This window comes from Brassica rapa, chromosome A03 (assembly GCF_000309985.2).
Source record: "Brassica rapa cultivar Chiifu-401-42 chromosome A03, CAAS_Brap_v3.01, whole genome shotgun sequence".
Taxonomy (NCBI): Eukaryota; Viridiplantae; Streptophyta; class Magnoliopsida; order Brassicales; family Brassicaceae; genus Brassica; species Brassica rapa.
In genome coordinates this window covers 19,131,592-19,150,945 of record NC_024797.2, presented here as the reverse complement: position 1 = coordinate 19,150,945, position 19,354 = coordinate 19,131,592, and the positions used below count along the sequence as shown (strand labels likewise).

Genomic DNA, 19,354 nt, shown 5'->3' with positions numbered 1-19,354 from the left:
TTGAAAATCCTATAAATTTTGAATGTACAACTTTCTATGAAAAGGAAAGAACCATCTCCTCCATCAGCTAAGGGACCAAATGTGCTTGGACAATGCCTTGTTCATTTGTAACAACATGCTAATGCACTTTACAAGGAATGCAGCGAACTCGTCACATAGTATCTTCCTTCCATCCTTTGGGTCTTGCAAACCTTTCTATTTTAATATAAGCCCCAAACCATATCTGAAAGACCACTCTACAGGAACTAGATGACGATTACCTCAGTTCGAGCTATCTGAGATGTTCCAATAAACTTGTCAAGTTGTGGAGAAAGCTGACATACTTTGGTTATTCCACCACCACCTCCTTTCTTGGCCTTTACTGGCCTAACACATAAACACACAACAAAGTTAATCTCTTTCAGATAATAACTAATTGATAATCCCAATCCATATGGCTGATGAAAGGTTGATGATCATTCACTTAGCCATTTGGATTCAATATTGTTTTTGTGGCATCCATCTTTTTGTGGTTTCTGTTAGAAGTATTTTGAGTTAACTCCTTGCAGTAATGACAGAAAACATTCACCTACTTAAGACTTTTTGTGGTATTCACAACTAGCCTCTTCAATATTGGTTACTAAATACCTATTGTTTTTAAACTGCATATTTGCATTTGAAATTTATTATATACCTAAAAATATATAATTGGTCAACTTGGTTTGAAGTGGAACAGAACAAAAGCTAAAACATAATTATGATCGTCATCAGTTTTTACTTTATGATCTTGATTAGTTTAAAGTTTTGAAAGCTCATATATTAAGGGAAATAAGTGGATAAGATTGTGGAATAGCAAAATAATCAAAAAGGAAGATGTGGTCGTTAAAGGTCATCATGCATCACAAGATTTTCTTACGTTTCCGTAATCCATATTTTTTATTGTATATATGAGACTTTAGAGTCATTTGAATATGAAATCCAATTCCATGTTGCATGCAATATAACACGTATTCCGCATTATATCATATCCAAGTTGCTAAACAAACTTCGTGTGGTCAAGGTTATATTCACTTGTGCGTGTCTTTCAATAAAACATTTCATAAATATTTTGACTAAATTAGCTATATATGTTGGCTGGATCGAATTCATAAACTGACTGGATAGTCATCTAAATAGAGTACCAATGGATTTCAAAAGGTTTTTTACCTACTTAAATTTTGCTTTTTCAGAAAAAGTATACCAGCTAATTTTCTTTTCATTTTGATTCGTATGGTTCAAAATTCAAAAATATGAGAGTAAGACTAATTAAATTTCATAGAACGTTTTGAATTAATTATACAATATATTATAAATTTATTAAACATACACCAAAATTCTGTCCATCTGTCTTTATGGTAACTTCAGAACAAACTAAGTGCGTGTTGTTCTTTGTTACACACGAATAATTTGACGCTCTTATCCACTAAACCAACAACTAAACAAACAAAATATAAAACGAAAAGTGAGTTTCCACTTTTCTTGATGCAGTCATCACGTACGTTATAGGTATTACTGTATTAGAATCTGGAAATGAGATTCACTACACTGACTATTGGTTACTTCTAAAACATTTTCTACTTTTCTTAAAATCGCCACTAGCTGGCAACAATATAAAGTTTGATCTTAAAAGATAAAAGTAGGAGGAACTTGAACGACTAGGATGAAACATGTGGCATGTGTCTTGTTGACTCTTAGAATATGGTTAGATAATTTTGGTGCTTTGTTTAATTAAGCTTGATGCTTAAAGTTTAACAAACAATAGTTTAGGTACTCCTTGCAACTTGCAACTTGCAATAAGCAACAATATTCTATGATAACTTTTCTCATTTATGCATCTTTTGAGTATGGTGCTACGTCCCATCGACTATATTGATTTTCATTTCGATCCCACGAATTAAGTGGAATTACTTAATCATCGATCTTTGATTTGTTCTTTAAACCCCCTAATTTTCTTATTTTCAGGTCATTCTGCGTCTTTGCCTTTTAAAGGTGTGGTTAGGGATTTATTTTGCTAGGTTTGTGAAACTGGGGCACAGTGAAATCGTTTTCATTATTTTGGATTTCAGTCTTCCTCCTTTTGGATAAGTTTGATTCAATTTGATTTTAGATTAGATTTGATTTGAATAAGGAAGATCATATTATTTTAGCAAATATGCAACGTTATTATTTGTAATATCGCAAACTTAATGACATACATATCCACTTTATGTAATAAACAACTACCAAGCATCCGAGAATAAACAAAAAAAAACTAATAATCATTATCATTTGCGCTTTATGATCTTTTGTATATGAGAACCTTTTGATTCCTCATATGAAGTATCAACTTACATCATGTGATGTATACACATGTATATATTAAAAAATATCTTAGTCAGCATTACACTGCCAGGGGGAACATACGAAGTTTTGCAAGTATTTTATCCATGAAAGTTAATCAGAATATTCGTAAAAGTTTCATACAAAAACAACATCAAATTGTCTTGATGTACTCGTGTTCTATTGGTGCAGAACTTTTCATCCTCATCCATATTCAACCAACGCGTCTGTTATTATATATAACGTGTATCAATTATATAACGGAGTATTATATAACATCAATACTAACATGTATTTTCATGTGGATTATGTACATAATTATGAACATGTTATTTTTCAGAAATATATACATGAAAATGTTATATTAAACGATTTCTTTATCTGAGTTTTAAACTACACAGCAAATTATTTGCAGACTTCATGAAAATTTAGTTGTAGGAAAAGCTCTCTAATTTTAGATTCTAGGGATTAGTTTAGCTAATTATCGTTGATGATTATCCTGGTTTTAGCTATTATATATTTTTAAAATTCGTTATCTAATTTGGATATCTATCTATTCCTATATTCACTTGTAGCGATTTTTCTTTGTATGCTATCGTATCTAGGATAAATATACAAAAACATATTTGCATAAATATAATATACAATATATGTATATAGACACTCCTATGCAATTATTGTGTTAGTAACAACGTTTGACGTATGTTTACACATGTAATGCCCCCAAAGAATATTGGCTCTTCAGATAAACGAAAGTACAACAAATCATCTTCAGAGAAAAGTTGCTAACAAAACAAACGCCATGTGGCATATCAATTAACCAACTATTAAGTCATTTATAATCCATTGTATGCTCGACGTGAATGTGTATAAATACAACTCGGCTTTTACAAGTAAGACCTCACAAAGACAAGAGTTCTCGAGACGCGGAAAACATATAGAGGGAAAGAAACACATACCTCAAAAGCGCAAAACACAAACCGAAGAAGAGTATATTTTTATTTTTCTCCTACAAATTAAACACAGTATGGTGTCTCAGAAGCTGGAGTTTTGCATCGAATTAGTGAAGATGGCAGTCGTTCTTGTCGCCACCGTGGCTGAATCAGTAGAAGAAGCTTTCCGTAAGCCTCATCCGCCGCTTCCGGCAGTTCATGACGGTCGCCGGAACAGTTACGCCAACGTTCCCATTCCTCTCGTTGGATTCATGTGATGAGTTTTTTTTTTTTTTTTGGTTTTTGCCTCGTTAAAGTTAGTAGCTCTCGTGCCATGTGGCGTTTTGGAAGTTGTTGATTTGTGTATAAGTTTAACCGGAAGAATCATGAAGAGTTACAGATGAATAAAAACGTCGACTTTTATAAAAAAATTAAGTACTAATCGGTTTAACTTTCTTTAAGAACCTGTGAAGCTACTAAGCATAAGTTTGAGTAACCATGTTCTTTACACGAATTCAGGTCTCAGTTAAAAATTTGAAATATGTAACAATGTTCAAATTCATATAATGAATAGATTGGTGAAATTAATTTCCTTTCAATTTAAATTTACATATATTTACAGAAATAGGTTTCATCTAGTTTTTTTTTGGGAAATTTAAAGCAAAGTGTTTTTCATAAGATAAATTTTGATTTTTAATCTTCTCATGATCCATAAGTCAACTTAGTTAGTTAAGAAACAATAGTTTAGATACTCCTTGCAAATTGCAACAATCTTCACTTATAGTTTTTTTTCTGACCAATGGTGCTATATATACGTCGATCCCATCGACTACTCTATTGATATCATTTCAATTCTACGAATTAAGTGGAATTACTTAATCACTTAGATCTTTGATTTGTTATTTAAAACCCTAATTCTCTTATTTTCGGGTCACTTTGCTTTTTCAAGGTTTAATTATGGATTGTCTTAGCTAGGTTTGTGAAAACTTGGGCACGGTGAAATAAAACTCATGATTTCCATTAGTTTGTATTATAGTTTTCTTCCATTTGGGTGAGCTTAATATAATTTGATTTTGTATTAGTTTTGAATATGAATTAGGGCGAACATATTGTTGTAGGGAGCAATAACCCATGGTTTTTTTGTAAATATCGCAAACTTAATAACATACATACAGATTCCACTTATGTAATAAACAACTACCAATAATTCGAGAATAAATAAGTAACTATTAATCATTATCATATGCACTTTATAATCAGCACTTTTTGATCTTTTGTAACGAGAAGCTTTTGATTCCTCATAATAAAGTATCAACATACATCATGTGATGGATACGTGTGTATTTATTAAACAAGATCTTAGTAAGCCTTTACAGTGACAAGAAGAACATACGAAGTTTGTAAGTTTTAACCATGCAAGCTAATCTGAATATTTATAAAAGTTTAAATCAGAAACAACATCAAACTGTCTTCATGTCATCGTGTCCTATTGGTGCAGAATTTTCATATCCTGGTCCATATTCAACCAACCCCTTATGTTAGCAGTAGCGCATAAGCATATAAATTATATATTTCACTAATTCATAACAGAAATACATATAGGTATATATTAACGTGGATTATATATATACCCAAACATGTTTTTGTTTTTGATAAATGTATACATGAACATGTTACCAAACGACCTCTTTATTTGAATGTTAAGAACGAAAACCAAATGGAAGTATAAACGTGACGGACATCGTGGTTTTGGAACACCACGTCGGTGACCGCCGGTTTAAAAAAAAACTTAATTTAACGGAGGCTGGCCTAGAGAGAAAGGATATGATTACTTAACAATATATTCTAAATTCGATTTAATTAAGCATACACCAAATTTCTGTTCATTTCATATGTTGTACTTGTTACACGCGAACAATTTGACGCCCACATCCACCAAAGCAACAACTAAATCAAACAAAATCGAAAACTTTAAGTGATTTTTCACTTTTGTTGATCCAGTCATCATGTTGGTATTAGAATCTGCAAATGGGATTCCCTAGAATCCATACACTGTCTTTTTTTAGCAACTCCCTGCACTTCTAATGGTTACTTTATAAATGTTTTATACTTTTCGTAGGTACAATCCTTTAAAAATAATCACCACTGACACAATATAATATTTGATCTTGAAAGATAAATCTAGGGTGAACTCCAATAACTACCACGAAAACAAGTGGCATGTGTCTCATGGGCTCTTAGAACATATGGTTTGCTAATTTTGGTGATTTGTTTAGTTAATTAAGCTTGAAGCTTTAAGTTTGTGAAACAATATTTTAGATACTCCTAGCAAGTAGCAACAATCTTCTTAAATATTTTTTCTCATGTATGCATCATTTGAGTTTGGTGCTACATCCCATCAGACTATTCTATTGATTTTCATTTCAATCCCATTAAGTAAATGGCAGTTACTTACTCACCCCGATCTTTGTTTTGGTATTTGAAACCCCTACTTTTTAAAGGTTTAGTTATGGATTGTATTAGCTAGGTCTGTAAAAGCTTGGCACAGTGAAATAAAACTATTCGTTTTCATTAGTTTGGATTATAGTTAGTTTTCTTCCATTTGATAAGTTTGTATTAAAGTAGGTTTGGATGAGATTTGAATATAAATTAGGACGATCATATTGTTTTGGCAGCAATCATGTTGTTATTTGCAAATATCTCAAACTTAATGACTTATCCAGATTCCACTTTATGTAATAAAAAACTACCAATCATTCGAGGATAAAGAAATAGCTAGATGCACTTTATATTCAAACACTTTTTGATCTTTTCTAATCAGAACCATTTGATTCCTCATAATAAAGTAACAAATTACATCATGTGATGTGTATGTATGTATATACTAAACACGATCTTAGTCAGCCTTGCACTACCGAGGGGAAACATACGAAGTTTTGCATGTTTTTTTTTTTGTATGCATATGTTAAGAAAACAAATTTGAAATATTATTCACGCAGGTTAATCAAAATATTCATTAAATTTCCTATAGAAAACAACATCAAATTGTCTTCATGTCCTCGTGTCCTAGTGATGCAAAATTTTCATCCTGATCCATACTCAAGAAATCCCGTATGCTATTAAGTAATAGCATAACTATGTAACTGATATATGTTTTCACGTGGATTATATACATGAGCATGTTTTTTGTTGAGAAATATATATACGTGAACATGGACCATTTAAACTATCTCTTTATAGAAATCGTAAACCATGACCATTGGTTGGAATATAACTTTAAATTTTGTACTATAAAAATTTGGCTGTATAAATTTTGTTATAGATCTATCTGATGTAACTGTACATTTTTCTTGCAGCCTATAAATGATTTGTTTTAGAATTAGGGGTTTTACAGCTATTTTTTGCTCTACTTTTAGAAATTGAATATGATTGATATTTTAAAGGCTATATATAGATAAAAGTTAAAGTTAAAGTAAATATTTTCCGTCATCACTTCCCAAGTTATAGACTTCTCGAATAGTTTTTTTTTCTTTGCAAACTGACTTCTGGAAAAGTTAATTATCAAAAAAGCTCTCTGATTTTAGATTTAGGCTCCGATTGGGGTTTTGCTTTAAAAGTTTTGACTCAAATCTAAAGTTTTTAAAGTCTATTTTTCACCAATTAGATTTTTCCTAATTTTAAGGGTTCTAAAGTTTTCAAAGCCTTTTATGTTTTTCTCTCTTCTTTTCAAAAAAATGTCTACATCTTCATTCACGTGGCTTTGCAAACAAAATAGATTTCCTATATTTTATTGCAAATTTTTTTTTTTCTCTATCCCACAATAACTAAAATACTTATTCTACTTTATATTAATTTTATTATAAATTTGATAAATTAATCATTGTTATTTTCTTCTTGTTATTTTGAGATCCATATTATATAACTTGGGTTTCATATATGTTTTTATTATTATTATTGGCATAATTTTATATATATAATAAATGATTTTTAATATTATTTACTTTTATGATTTTGATTATTAATTTTACTTTTTTAATATTTAAAATAATACTAACAGTTTTAACTATCAAAATCTCTACAGCCAACCATCTAAAGCAACAATTTAAAGCGAAAATTCGTACCAATCAGACCCTTACCCAATTAGCTGAGATAATTATGGTTGATGAATATCCTGATTTTTAGCTATTATATATATTTTAATTCGTGATCAAAATGAAATAGGAGTCTATAGAAACTCTTTCTCAGCAAAGAAGACTTGGCAAGTTATAAGAGTGAAACATCAAAGTTGCTACTGGCATAAGATGGTTTGGTTTAAGCATGCAACACCAAAATTCTCCTTTGTTCTATAGACTGCAATGCATGAAAGGCTCCCAACTGGTGAAAGAATGAGTAAATGGAGCGGCAGTGTTAATACAGCTTGTATGCTTCGCCAAAATTCGCATGAGACATTGACTCATTTATTCTTTGAATGTCCATACTCCTCTCAGCTATGGGAGACTTTGATTAAGGGAGTTATGGGTAGTCAATACATTTCGATCTGGAGAGGCATAATCAAATTGGCTTTGGATCACTCTCAGGGGAAGATCAAGCTGTTCACTGTAAGATATGTTCTTCAAACAGCAGTACACACTATTTGGAGAGAGAGAAACAAAGGAAGACATGAGGAGGCTCCCTCGCCAGTGTGTTTGCTGATCAAAGTGATGGATAAAAACATGAGGAACAAATTCTCCATTATAAGAAAAAAAAAAGGAGATAAAGAATATGAAGGAGGAATGAACTATTGGTTCAGCACATGATGAAGTTTATAGAAAAAAGAAGATATAATCTTATTTTACAATTTAGAAAAAGTTACACTTAATGTACAAGTTGTAGTACAACCCTTCTTTGCATGCTCGTATCTAGGATAAGTAAAAGAAACCATACTTGCTTGCACATTTCTACAATATATATATATATATATATATATATATATATATATATACGCCACTAAAGCGTTAGTAACAACGTTAGACATATACTTACACATGTAAGTAAAAGAAATGCCCCCAACGAATATTGGCTCTTCGGATAAACCAAAGTACAATAAAGCATCTTCTGAGAAATGTTGTTAGAGAAACAATCGCCAAGTGGCAAATCAGTCGACCAATTATTATATTTATCATAATGCATACGAATAATTGTATGCCTCGACGTGAATGTGTATAAATATAACTCCGCTTTTACAAGTAAGACCTCACAAAGGCAAGAGTTCTCAAGACGCGGAAAAAATAGAGTGAAGGAATACATACCTCAAAAGCGCAAAAAACCAAACCAAAGAACCGAATCATACATTTTTATTTTTCTCCTACAAATTAAACACAGTATGGTGTCTCAAAAGCTGGAGTTTTGCATCGAATTAGTGAAGATGGCAGTCGTTTTTGTCGCCGCCGTGGCTGAATCATTAGAAGAAGCTTTCCGTAAGCCTCAGCCGGCGCTTCCGGTAGTTCATGACGGTCGCCGGAACAGTTACGCTAACGTTCCCATTCCTCTCGTTGGATTCATGTGATGAGTTTTTTTTTTGGTTTTGGCCTCTTTAAAGTTAGTAGCTCTCGTGCCATGTGGCGTTTTGGAAGTTGTTGATTTATGTATAAGTTAATTAAGAGAATCATTGAGAGTTACAGATGAATACAATTTGGGGGTACTAATACCTTTTATATTTAAGATCTTTTGAAGCTAGTACACATTTAGCACAACTTTGAAAAAAAATGCAGTTACAAAACTATATACTCGTTATCATATAATATGCAATAAGCCTTTCAGTATTGTTAGTCTATCATTGACTTTCTTTTTCAAAAATAAATCTTCATAATAAAAAAAGCATGCCCCAAAGTTTAAAACTGGGTTTGAATCGTGAGTATATGACACGAATTCAGGTCTCAGATGAAATATGTAACCCATGCTTAAGTCCATCTTATTAATAAGTTGGTGAAGTTAATTTACAACATTTAAAAAAAAAATCATTGGTTTCATCAAGATTTTCCGAAATAAAACAGAGAATTATTATCGGTATTAAATTTTGATACGTTAGATTTTAACCTAGTCATAATCCATAATGGCATGCTAATTAAAGTGGTCAACTTAGGTTTGGTTAGTTTTATGAAAATTTTAGTTGGAGTTGCTAATTTTGAAAAGTCAAACAAATTGCAGAGTGATGTTACAAAAGTATAAATATTGCAGAGTGATGTTACAAAAGTATAAATATGCAGGCAATATTGATAACCATAAGGATCATTGATCAAAACAAAAAATGATGAATCGAAATGTCATAATTTTTCAAGCGAACTTTTTAGCCAAAGATAAAAGATAGTCACCGAGATCTGGCTTAGAAATCATGACCATATGATCAGAATCCTGGATATGCTCCACGTGGTTAGGAGGGTTGTTTTTGATCATCCAGAGCTGAAACTCTTTCACCAATGTCCTGTCTTTATCGGACAGTACAAAGATCCGATTTACCGACCCGAATCGCTCTGGCGTGAGCACAAGACTAGTATATATATTTTCGTTGCTGAATAATCGTTGTGGCCGAACCAATAATTCCGCCAGTTCCACGTCCTCAAATATAAGTGTTACAAAAATGAGAATGACAGTGTTGATGGGGTAGTGTGTAGAGGCGGCCCTGGCCCAAAGCAAAGGAAGCATGGGCTTCCGGCCGACTCCGAATAAGTAAAATATCGGCCACATTTTTCACAAAAATCTATGTTGTTATAGTGGTTTACATGGCTGCTGTCTCACACTTCTAGCGTGGGTTCGAATCACCCCTTCCTCACATCGGCCACATTTTTTGTTTTGGCTTGTAGCCTTCAACTTTATAGGACCGGCTCTAGTGTGATCGGTTTGTTTTCTTGTATTCCGATTCAAAATTTTCATGATATAAAGTGTTACTATTTACATCATAATTTCTAAAACTGATTCCAGATCTAAAGAAATTATGGTTCTTTTTTTTGGTCAAACACATTCATTCATTCATAATATCAAAGAGGGTTCTACATTCCAATCATGGAGGATGAGTTCAGCATGAAAGGGCTGATTTTGCCACTGCAACAGCCTTTACTTTACTCAAGCGAGGTTTAAAAAGAATGAAATAATTATTGATAAGTTTGTTGACCAAAAAAAAAATTATTGATAAGTTTTGTGTTTGTTTAACTCTTTAGGAGATCATACATAGTTAAGGGAATAAAAAGTTAGCCTCAATTGAAAATTGCAGGAGGTTTATCAGGCCCATCTCCAAATATAAACTTCGAGTCCAGTTGTAGAGCTTGCCACCTCGCCAACTTTACAAAAATGTTTAGAATTGTTGAAGAAAAATATAAACACAAGTGTTAAACAAGGATTATTAAGTTTGAACCAAACAATCTTACTCTAAAAGCGGAAATTATTTAATTAAGTAGCATACCATACCCCTTGCGAAAGAATGGTGAAATTAAAGGCCAGGCTAGGCATTAGGGCAGTGACGAAAATAGCCATATGAATCTTATCATGGAATATCTCCATGGCCTTGGAAATAGCCAGCCCTCCTAAACTATGTGCCACCAGAATCACCTTCTCATCCTCACTTAGAGTTTCCATTAGACTCATCAACGGCCCAATATACTGCGCAAACGACCTTAGAGACTCAGCCCGACGTAGATCGATCCCGGATGCCGCTAAGTCGACCGCTGTTACGTTATGGCCTTGAGATTTCAATATTGGTATGAGTTTACACTAACACCAAGCCCCATGACCGCCCCCATGAACCAGCACAAAATGGTCTCCACCATGTTGTGGTGTGGCGGAGACAAGACAATAGTATAGGCTGACCAAGATAACAGGAATTAGGGTCAAGTGTCTGTTTATTTTGCTCTCCATTTTTTTTCAAGTTACTGGGAGGTTGTGATGAACGAGTCTTGCCTCTACAAAACAATTAGATAGTAGAGCTAGATAACAAGTTGACAAATGGAACAGTAGTGAAGACTTGTGATAACGAAGTGAGGTAGGCCATGTTGTGATGGCCTTGTTAAATTTGATCCTTGGAAATTTTCTTTTAGTTATGAAGACTTTACTACTAGTTCGTATATATATATGTGAACGGCTTTTGATGTTTTATTTGATGATGAATAAATACTAATAGACTACAGTATCAGCATCTAAGAAACAATATTCTTATATATTTTTAACGTCTCTAAGAATTCAAAACGCAAACGCCATGTCCACAACAATAAGAAAGAGTTTTTACCCTTTTTTTTCCAGTCTGTAAAAGTCTCGATCGTTCAGATTTCAAATGTGGTAAAACAAATAAAACTTCTAAAGACGTTGTCATCAAGTTCTATATTAGCTACAATAGTTTGCTATTTTTGCATCCTTGAAAACATTAGCCTGTATAATTTTATTTTTGCTAAAAATAGAAAACAAAATTGGTGGTTTCTGTTTGCCTTTCTTTCATTATAGGCTTTATCTCCACAACATTCATTTATTAAGCAAGTCAATGAGCCATCTCCAAGGTTTTTCATCACCATGAATCGAAGAACAATGGAGAAGCTTTATGGCTGCTTCCTTCTCCTATTCTTTTTTATCATTTTCACTATCATACATTCTACAACCGCTCTCACCGATGAAGAAGCTTCATTTCTCACAAAACGTCAACTTTTAACTTTACCGGAGAATGACAATCTTCTCGATGATATAGAATATGAAGTCGATGCAGACCTCAAATTTGCTAACAACCGACTCAAGAGGGCTTACATTGCCCTTCAAGCTTGGAAAAAGGCAATATACTCTGATCCCTTCAACACATCATCTAACTGGGTTGGTACAAACGTGTGTTCTTATAAAGGTGTGTTCTGCGCGCCAGCACTTGATGATCCAAACATGATGGTTGTGGCGGGCATTGATATGAACCATGCAGATATAGCTGGATATTTGCCTCATGAACTAGGTCTGTTGACCGATGTCGCCTTGTTTCATATTAATTCCAACAGATTCTGCGGTATTATCCCAAAAAGCTTGTCAAAACTGACATTAATGTATGAATTCGATGTGAGCAACAATCGTTTTGTTGGTCCGTTTCCGATAGTTGCACTCTCTTGGCCATCTTTGAAGTTCCTTGACGTGAGATACAACGATTTTGAAGGGAAACTTCCTCCAGAGATCTTTGATAAGGATCTCGATGCTATTTTCTTGAACAACAATAGATTCGAGTCAATCATCCCTGAGACAATCGGTAAATCGACTGCTTCCGTCGTGACCTTTGCGCATAATAAATTCAGCGGTTGCATCCCAAAAACCATTGGTAAGATGAAGAATCTCAACGAGATTATGTTTATAGGGAATAACTTGAGCGGTTGTTTCCCTAACGAGATTGGATCGTTGAACAATGTGACTGTGTTTGATGCGAGCAAGAATGGGTTTGTTGGAAGTTTACCGTCAAGCTTGTCACTCTTAGATAATGTGGAACAAATGGATTTCTCATACAATAAGCTCACTGGATTTGTTACAGACAATATTTGCAAGCTGCCAAAGTTGTCAAATTTTACATTTTCTTATAACTTCTTCAATGGAGAAGCGCAAAGTTGTGTTCCTGGGACAAGTCAAGATAAACAATTTGATGATACAAGCAATTGCTTACAAAACAGACCACAACAAAAGTCGGCTAAAGAATGTTTACCAGTGGTTAGTCGTCCTGTGGATTGCAGCAAGGACAAGTGTGCCGGTGGTGGCGGAGGCTCAAATCCAACACCTAATCCACCAAAAACACCAGAGCATAAACCGAATACACCAAAATTAGAAGAACCATCTAAACCAAATCCAAAAGAATCTCCCAAACCACAACAACCTAGTCCAGAACCTGAGACAGAACCTTCTAAACCAAAAGAACCTAAACCAGAAACACCAAAACACGATTCACCGAAACCAGAACAGCCAAAGCCTAAGCATGAGTCACCAAAACAAGAGTCACCTAAGAAACAACCACCAAAACAAGAAGAATCTCCTGAACCAGATATGACAAAACCTGAAGAGCCACCTAAGCATGAACAATCACCAAAAACAGAAACACCAAAAATTAGGTCGCCGCCAATGGAACCACCTGTCACAGACGATCCTTATGATGCATCTCCGATAAAAAAACGTCGTCCTCAACCACCGTCAACAGAAGAAACGCCACAATCATCACCAGTACACTCCCCACCACCACCTCTTGTATTTTCCCCTCCTCCTCCAGTCCATTCTCCTCCACCACCACCAGTTCATTCCCCACCGCCTCCTGTATTTTCACCTCCTCCACCACCAGTTTATCCCCCACCACCTCCGGTATACTCTCCTCCTCCACCACCACCAGTTCTCTCTCCTCCCCCACCAGTTCATTCTCCTCCCCCACCAGTCCACTCTCCTCCCCCACCAGTCCATTCACCACCACCACCAGTTCACTCTCCACCACCACCAGTCCATTCTCCTCCCCCACCGGTCCATTCACCACCACCACCCCCACCAGTTTTCTCTCCACCACCACCTGCACCTATCTACTCTCCTCCACCTCCTCCACCAGTCCACTCTCCGCCACCACCACCAGTTCACTCTCCACCACCTCCGATGTATTCTCCACCACCTCCAGTTCATTCTCCGCCTCCTCCAGTCTACATTCCACCACCTTCATCACCGATAAATTCTCCTCCTCCAGCTTTTTCACCGCCACCAGAACCAGCAACGCCTTTACCACCGGCAACATCTCCAATGATAAATTCTCCAACACCTTCATCAGAAGTGAAAGAAGAGTCATCGCCAGTTCAAGCTCCAACTCCAGACTCTGAAACTGTTGAAGCACCATCAGAATCAGATCATTCACCAGTGTTCAAATCGTCACCCGCTCCAGCACCTTCATCAGAAATAGAAGAAGAATCATCGCCGGTTCAAGCTCCAACTCCATACTCTAAAACCATCGAAGCACCATCAGAATCAGATCATTCACCAGTGTTCAAATCGTCACCCGCTCCAGCACCTTCATTAAAAATAGAAGAAGAATCATCGCCAGTTCAAGCTCCAACTCCAGACTCTGAGACCGTCGAAGCACCATCAGAATCAGATCATTCACCAGTGTTCAAATCATCACCAGCTCCAACACCTTCATCAGAAATAGAAGAACATTCATCACCAGTTCAAGCTCCCACTCCGGACTCTGAGACCGTTGAAGCACCATCAGAATCAGATCATTCACCAGTGTTCAAATCGTCACCCGCTCCAACACCTTCAACAGAAATTGAAGAAGATTCATCACCGGTTCAAGCTCCAACTCCAAACTCTAAGACCGTAGAAGCACCATCAGAATATGATCAATCACCAGTGCTCAATTCAGCTCCTGCTCCGACACCAATCTCCCAGCCGAATCATACTCCAACTCCACTTTCCCAACCAGATATATCTCCAGTTCCTTCAGAAGAACAAATCGAAGCACCATCACCATCAACACAAGAAGTAAAACCACCAGTTACAACATCAACACCACCAAAAAATAATGATGCTGGTGATGATGATTTCATCCTTCCACCAAATATAGGATTCCAATACGCATCGCCACCACCACCAATGTTTCCTGGTTACTAAACCAACAATTTTAAATATTTTTCATTTTGGTTTAAATTTTTCCAACTAATCAAATCTGAAACAAACAAAAAAAAATTTGAAAATTTAACCAGTATTAATGTAAGTAGATGAGTTTGTGAAATTTCCAAAATGATTTATAACCAATATTGTAATTCTGTGTCAATAGTGTAAATTCATCACATTCTTTATGTTTTTTTAATCTATATTTGTTTATCTTTACACTGTATTTGTGTTTTGACCTCAAAGTTTGTTTTTTTTTCACTTTCTACAGTAATCTATCAATAATTGTTTTCATTAGTTTATATCTACAAAACATCTTTCATTTGTCAACTTAGAAATCAAAAGTTAATGGAGAAATTAAAAGAATTAACTTTCTATATTCCTAGTCGTTAATTTATAAGTCAACGTCACATTGATTTTAATCGTTGATTTGGTTTTCCATAAGCAAACTTTATTATAACCACTTTATCATATACCAATTTCATCCCTGACATACCCGAACAAGTACCTATGATCAATTTCTTGCATCTAGATGACCCGAAGATGTCCAAAATGTGATCTCGGAGATCGGTGATGCATGAGAAAAATAGAGATTTTTTTAGGTGATCATCATGATGTGCCTTGCGACACAAAGAAGCGTACAGAGGAGACTGTGAAAACGTTATTTGATTTTCCTATCAAAGAGAAGATAAAGGTGAAGAGAGACGAGGTGAACCCGGTAGGGTATTATGATGGAGAACACACTAAGAATGTTAGAGACTGGAACAAAGATCCCTCAGCTCTTTGGAAGTGGAAGTGGACTGGGTCCGACGCAAGTGATAATTTGTTAGTTTGGCGTTTGGTCTTCAGGTTTGTTCGACAATCGCCACTCTGGAGGAGATGTGCCCAACCTGTCACATTTCTCTATATGAGGAGTGGGTTAAACAGGTGTAACGGGTGGAGCGGAGACAGTTTGCTCATACCTCTTTTCTGTCTTTTGCTTCTCCGTTAATGTCTGGTCTCGTTATCAATTTATTAGATGATCTGTTTAGTTTATTTAATTGCACTTCATCTACTTAGCTCTGTGTATTTATGTCAAAAACATAAAACTTGATATAATATATCCACGTTAGATATTAGTGAGAATTGTTTAATGTTTATTTCAAAGATCCAGTGGTTATTCCTTCTTCAACAGAACATGAAGACGATGGTTTAAAAGTTGTTTACAAGAAGTGGGCTCGATATCCCTCTGAAATCAGGTGAACTTGTTTACTTTAATGAATTTGTCATTATGTGAGATGCAATCTGAATCCTGCTTAGATGATTAGAATCAGGATCACGAGCACTTAACACTAAATATGACACGTGCTATAATTATACTACACATATTATAAATTATTTCTGCTCTTATACATGTTTTTCATAAAATATTGTAATTTATTTTTGTATTATATATTTTATTTCAAAAATTGATTTAGACAACTATAAAAAAATCTTTAAATTAATAGTGATCCTTAATAGTTAATATATATATATATATATATATGTTTTGTATTTTTATGAGTTAATATATTGTACACTTACAATATTGTGTACATTTATTATATATTTTTAGAATATCACTTATTGTTCAATGGAAATATTATATACTAGGTCATAGGTGTTTTGTCCGCTATGCGGACTTAAACATTTTCATAATTTTTGAAAAGTTTTTTGTACATTATATTCATTATACTAAAATAAATCTTAAATAATTTAATATTATAGTTTTAATTATATAATTCAAATTTTTTGTTTGATTAATATTTAATTATATAATTTATGTTTTTTAACTTTTTACTAAAATATTTTTTTCAGATAACAATACAATATATATATATATAGAAAATATATATTTTTAATTATATTTTTTGATTTTGGATAATTTAATATTCTATTTTAATTATATAATTAAGAATTTTATTTGATTAATATTTAGTTATATAATTCATGTTTTTAACTTTTTACTTAAATACTTTTTCAGATAACAATACAATATATATACAGAAATTATCTTTTTTTTTAATTATATTTTCATATTTTGAATAATTCTTACTATTATTAATTTTAATCAGTTATCTAATCAAATAAATTAAAAGTTTGCTTTTATTTTTAATTTAGTCATACATTTTATTCATTAAAGGCATAAACAATATTAATCATTCTAACTTTTAACGTGAGAGTTCAATTCCAAAAATTTACTTCGCAAATAATAGTATAGATTAAGTATTTTGGGTTTATTTGAAATTACACTTATGTATGTCATCAAAAGATATATGTTTACTATAATTTGGGATAAAATGATATATATTTAGTAAATATGTTTTTAAATAAGAACTCTTACTTTAAATATTTAAAATATAAAACACACATAGGCAATATTTTATATATTTTTTTATTGTTAGGTGTATAATGCAGAAAATAATATTTGAATAATATTTTGATTGTCTAATTTATTATTGTTAAGATAATTTTTTTTATTATTCCAGTGTTTATCTATAATTTTATAATTTATTATAAATAAGTTTCAGAGCTTAATATTATATTTAGCTCATGATTTGAATAATAAAAAAATAGTTATGGTTATAACTTGGTATGAGAGGGACACTTTGATTCCTTAACCAAAGTTTGATTCTATTTGCAAACATATTCCATAAAGGTACATGTTATTTTCTGGATTCATATCTATTTGTTTCATATTTGTTTTGAGGAGTTTAGAAAATTCATGGCAGTCTAGAGTCAGTGCTGGTCCGGAGTTGTTCCGCGCCTAACGGGACTAAAAATTTACTACCCTTCTTTCTCAAAAAAAAAATATTACCCATTAATTATAAATAAATTTTATATTTTAACTACAAAATCAATATAGTACCAAATATTATTAAAATTTAAGTTGTTTCCAAAGAAATAAAATATAAAACATTATTTGTAGTTCATCTTGTCAGATTTTTTTTTTCATTTTATTTGCATTTCCACTTGGTCAATTTTTAATTTATTTTTATAGAATTTCAGAAAATATTAGAACCCTATTATAGTGTTCATAGAGTTTCAGAAAAACCCTATTATAGTTTAAAGCTTTTAAATTTCAAAAGTTTCTAACAGATTTATAAAAAGTTACAGAAGACTATTCCAAAAAGATCAATCAGAATAAAACAGTGGATAATAAGCAATTCATCATTCAAAATAAATATAAAAGTTCGTTGAAAGAAACAAAAAGGAAGAAGCTGAGGAGAAACATTTTTTGTTTAATTACATTATTTATCTACTGACTAGTAATATATCATTTAATACAATACTATATGACTTTTCCGTCCTCATACACGGACATAATATTTATAAAATAAATATACTGTAATAATTGGTTGATATTTACTTTTAAATTTAAATTAATTTATAATTTGTAATTATAATTATAATTTATATTAATAATATTATATTATTTTAGTTAGACATAAAATATTAGATATGTATTTTTCTAGTCCGTTTTTTTATTTTTACAGTCGATTTAGTTATTATTTGGGTATGTTAGATTGTATTTATTTCTCTGAATTCAGCTATAATACATTTTATTCTAAATATGGGTACCCTCTAAATATCTAAAAAAATCTTAATTTTACTTTTTGCATTTATGTTGGTTGTTGTCTTAGATATGTAAATATAGTTGAGGAAGAATACGTATAACTTAAGATATATTGTGTCCAGAATGAAATAAAAACTAAACTAAAGTGTATGATTTCAAATTACATAAATTAATATAACGATAATATTTTGAAGTTTCATGCATATATAAATTTTACAAAATAACTACATTGAAACAGTTGGTTAATATTTATATTTTCATTTCTTAATATATTTTGAGTAATCATCAAAATAAGTAAAATGTTATTATAAAATTATTTCTTCTTATTGTAGTTAAATGTATGATTTTAGATGTAACTTAGATTAATCGAGTCACTCATGTTGTGAGTATATTGAGTTACATATATTCTTTCAAATTCAAATTGAAGTATAATTTTTTTTATTATAACTAAGTCAAATCAAATTAGTTTTATTTTCGCTTAAATGTGCATGTATTTTAGTCATTTTAATAAATTCAAAATATAACCTGTAAGAAAAAGTCTAAATTTTTATTATATGCTTAATGTAAATTTTTAATAATATAATATATCTACCTCGTTAAAGTATATAGTGTTATGCTATTTTAAAATATTTTATAATTATTTGATCAATAGATGTTTATTGTTAAAATTTATTTTTAGTTGTTCTTATCTCTTAAAAATAAACAGTATAAAAAAAATTTGTGATTGTGTTTTAGAATCATATTATATAAGTAAAATATGATTTATAGATTTTTTTGCTGTAATTGAAAGATAATATAGTCAACTAAATATATGTAAATATATACAACATTTCAGTAATGCTACTTATAAACTATTTTTAGTCAGTTAAACATATAT

General features: G+C 32.4%; 3 protein-coding genes across 3 annotated transcripts; all 3 read left to right on the top strand.

The window, feature by feature from the left end:
- Positions 1–3,129: 3,129 nt before the first annotated feature.
- Positions 3,130–3,857, top strand: LOC103859789. The gene has a single exon (XM_009137363.3). It carries the CDS (start codon positions 3,188–3,190, stop codon positions 3,545–3,547), a length of 360 nt encoding a protein of 119 aa, XP_009135611.2. The 5' UTR covers positions 3,130–3,187; the 3' UTR covers positions 3,548–3,857.
- Positions 3,858–8,516: 4,659 nt separating this feature from the next.
- On the top strand, positions 8,517–8,976 carry LOC103859788. The gene has a single exon (XM_009137362.3). It carries the CDS (start codon positions 8,632–8,634, stop codon positions 8,812–8,814), a length of 183 nt encoding a protein of 60 aa, XP_009135610.1. The 5' UTR covers positions 8,517–8,631; the 3' UTR covers positions 8,815–8,976.
- A 2,587-nt stretch (positions 8,977–11,563) lies between these two features.
- LOC103860196 (pollen-specific leucine-rich repeat extensin-like protein 1) lies at positions 11,564–15,147 on the top strand. Its single transcript, XM_033286396.1, has one exon. It carries the CDS (start codon positions 11,802–11,804, stop codon positions 14,880–14,882), a length of 3,081 nt encoding a protein of 1,026 aa, XP_033142287.1. The 5' UTR covers positions 11,564–11,801; the 3' UTR covers positions 14,883–15,147.
- The last annotated feature ends 4,207 nt before the right edge of the window (positions 15,148–19,354 follow it).

Excerpts from the sequence above, each read along its gene's own strand:
- LOC103859789 (XM_009137363.3), top strand. The coding sequence starts at position 3,188 with ATGCTCGACGTGAATGTGTATAAATACAACTCGGCTTTTACAAGTAAG.
- LOC103859788 (XM_009137362.3), top strand. The coding sequence starts at position 8,632 with ATGGTGTCTCAAAAGCTGGAGTTTTGCATCGAATTAGTGAAGATGGCA.
- LOC103860196 (XM_033286396.1), top strand. The coding sequence starts at position 11,802 with ATGAATCGAAGAACAATGGAGAAGCTTTATGGCTGCTTCCTTCTCCTA.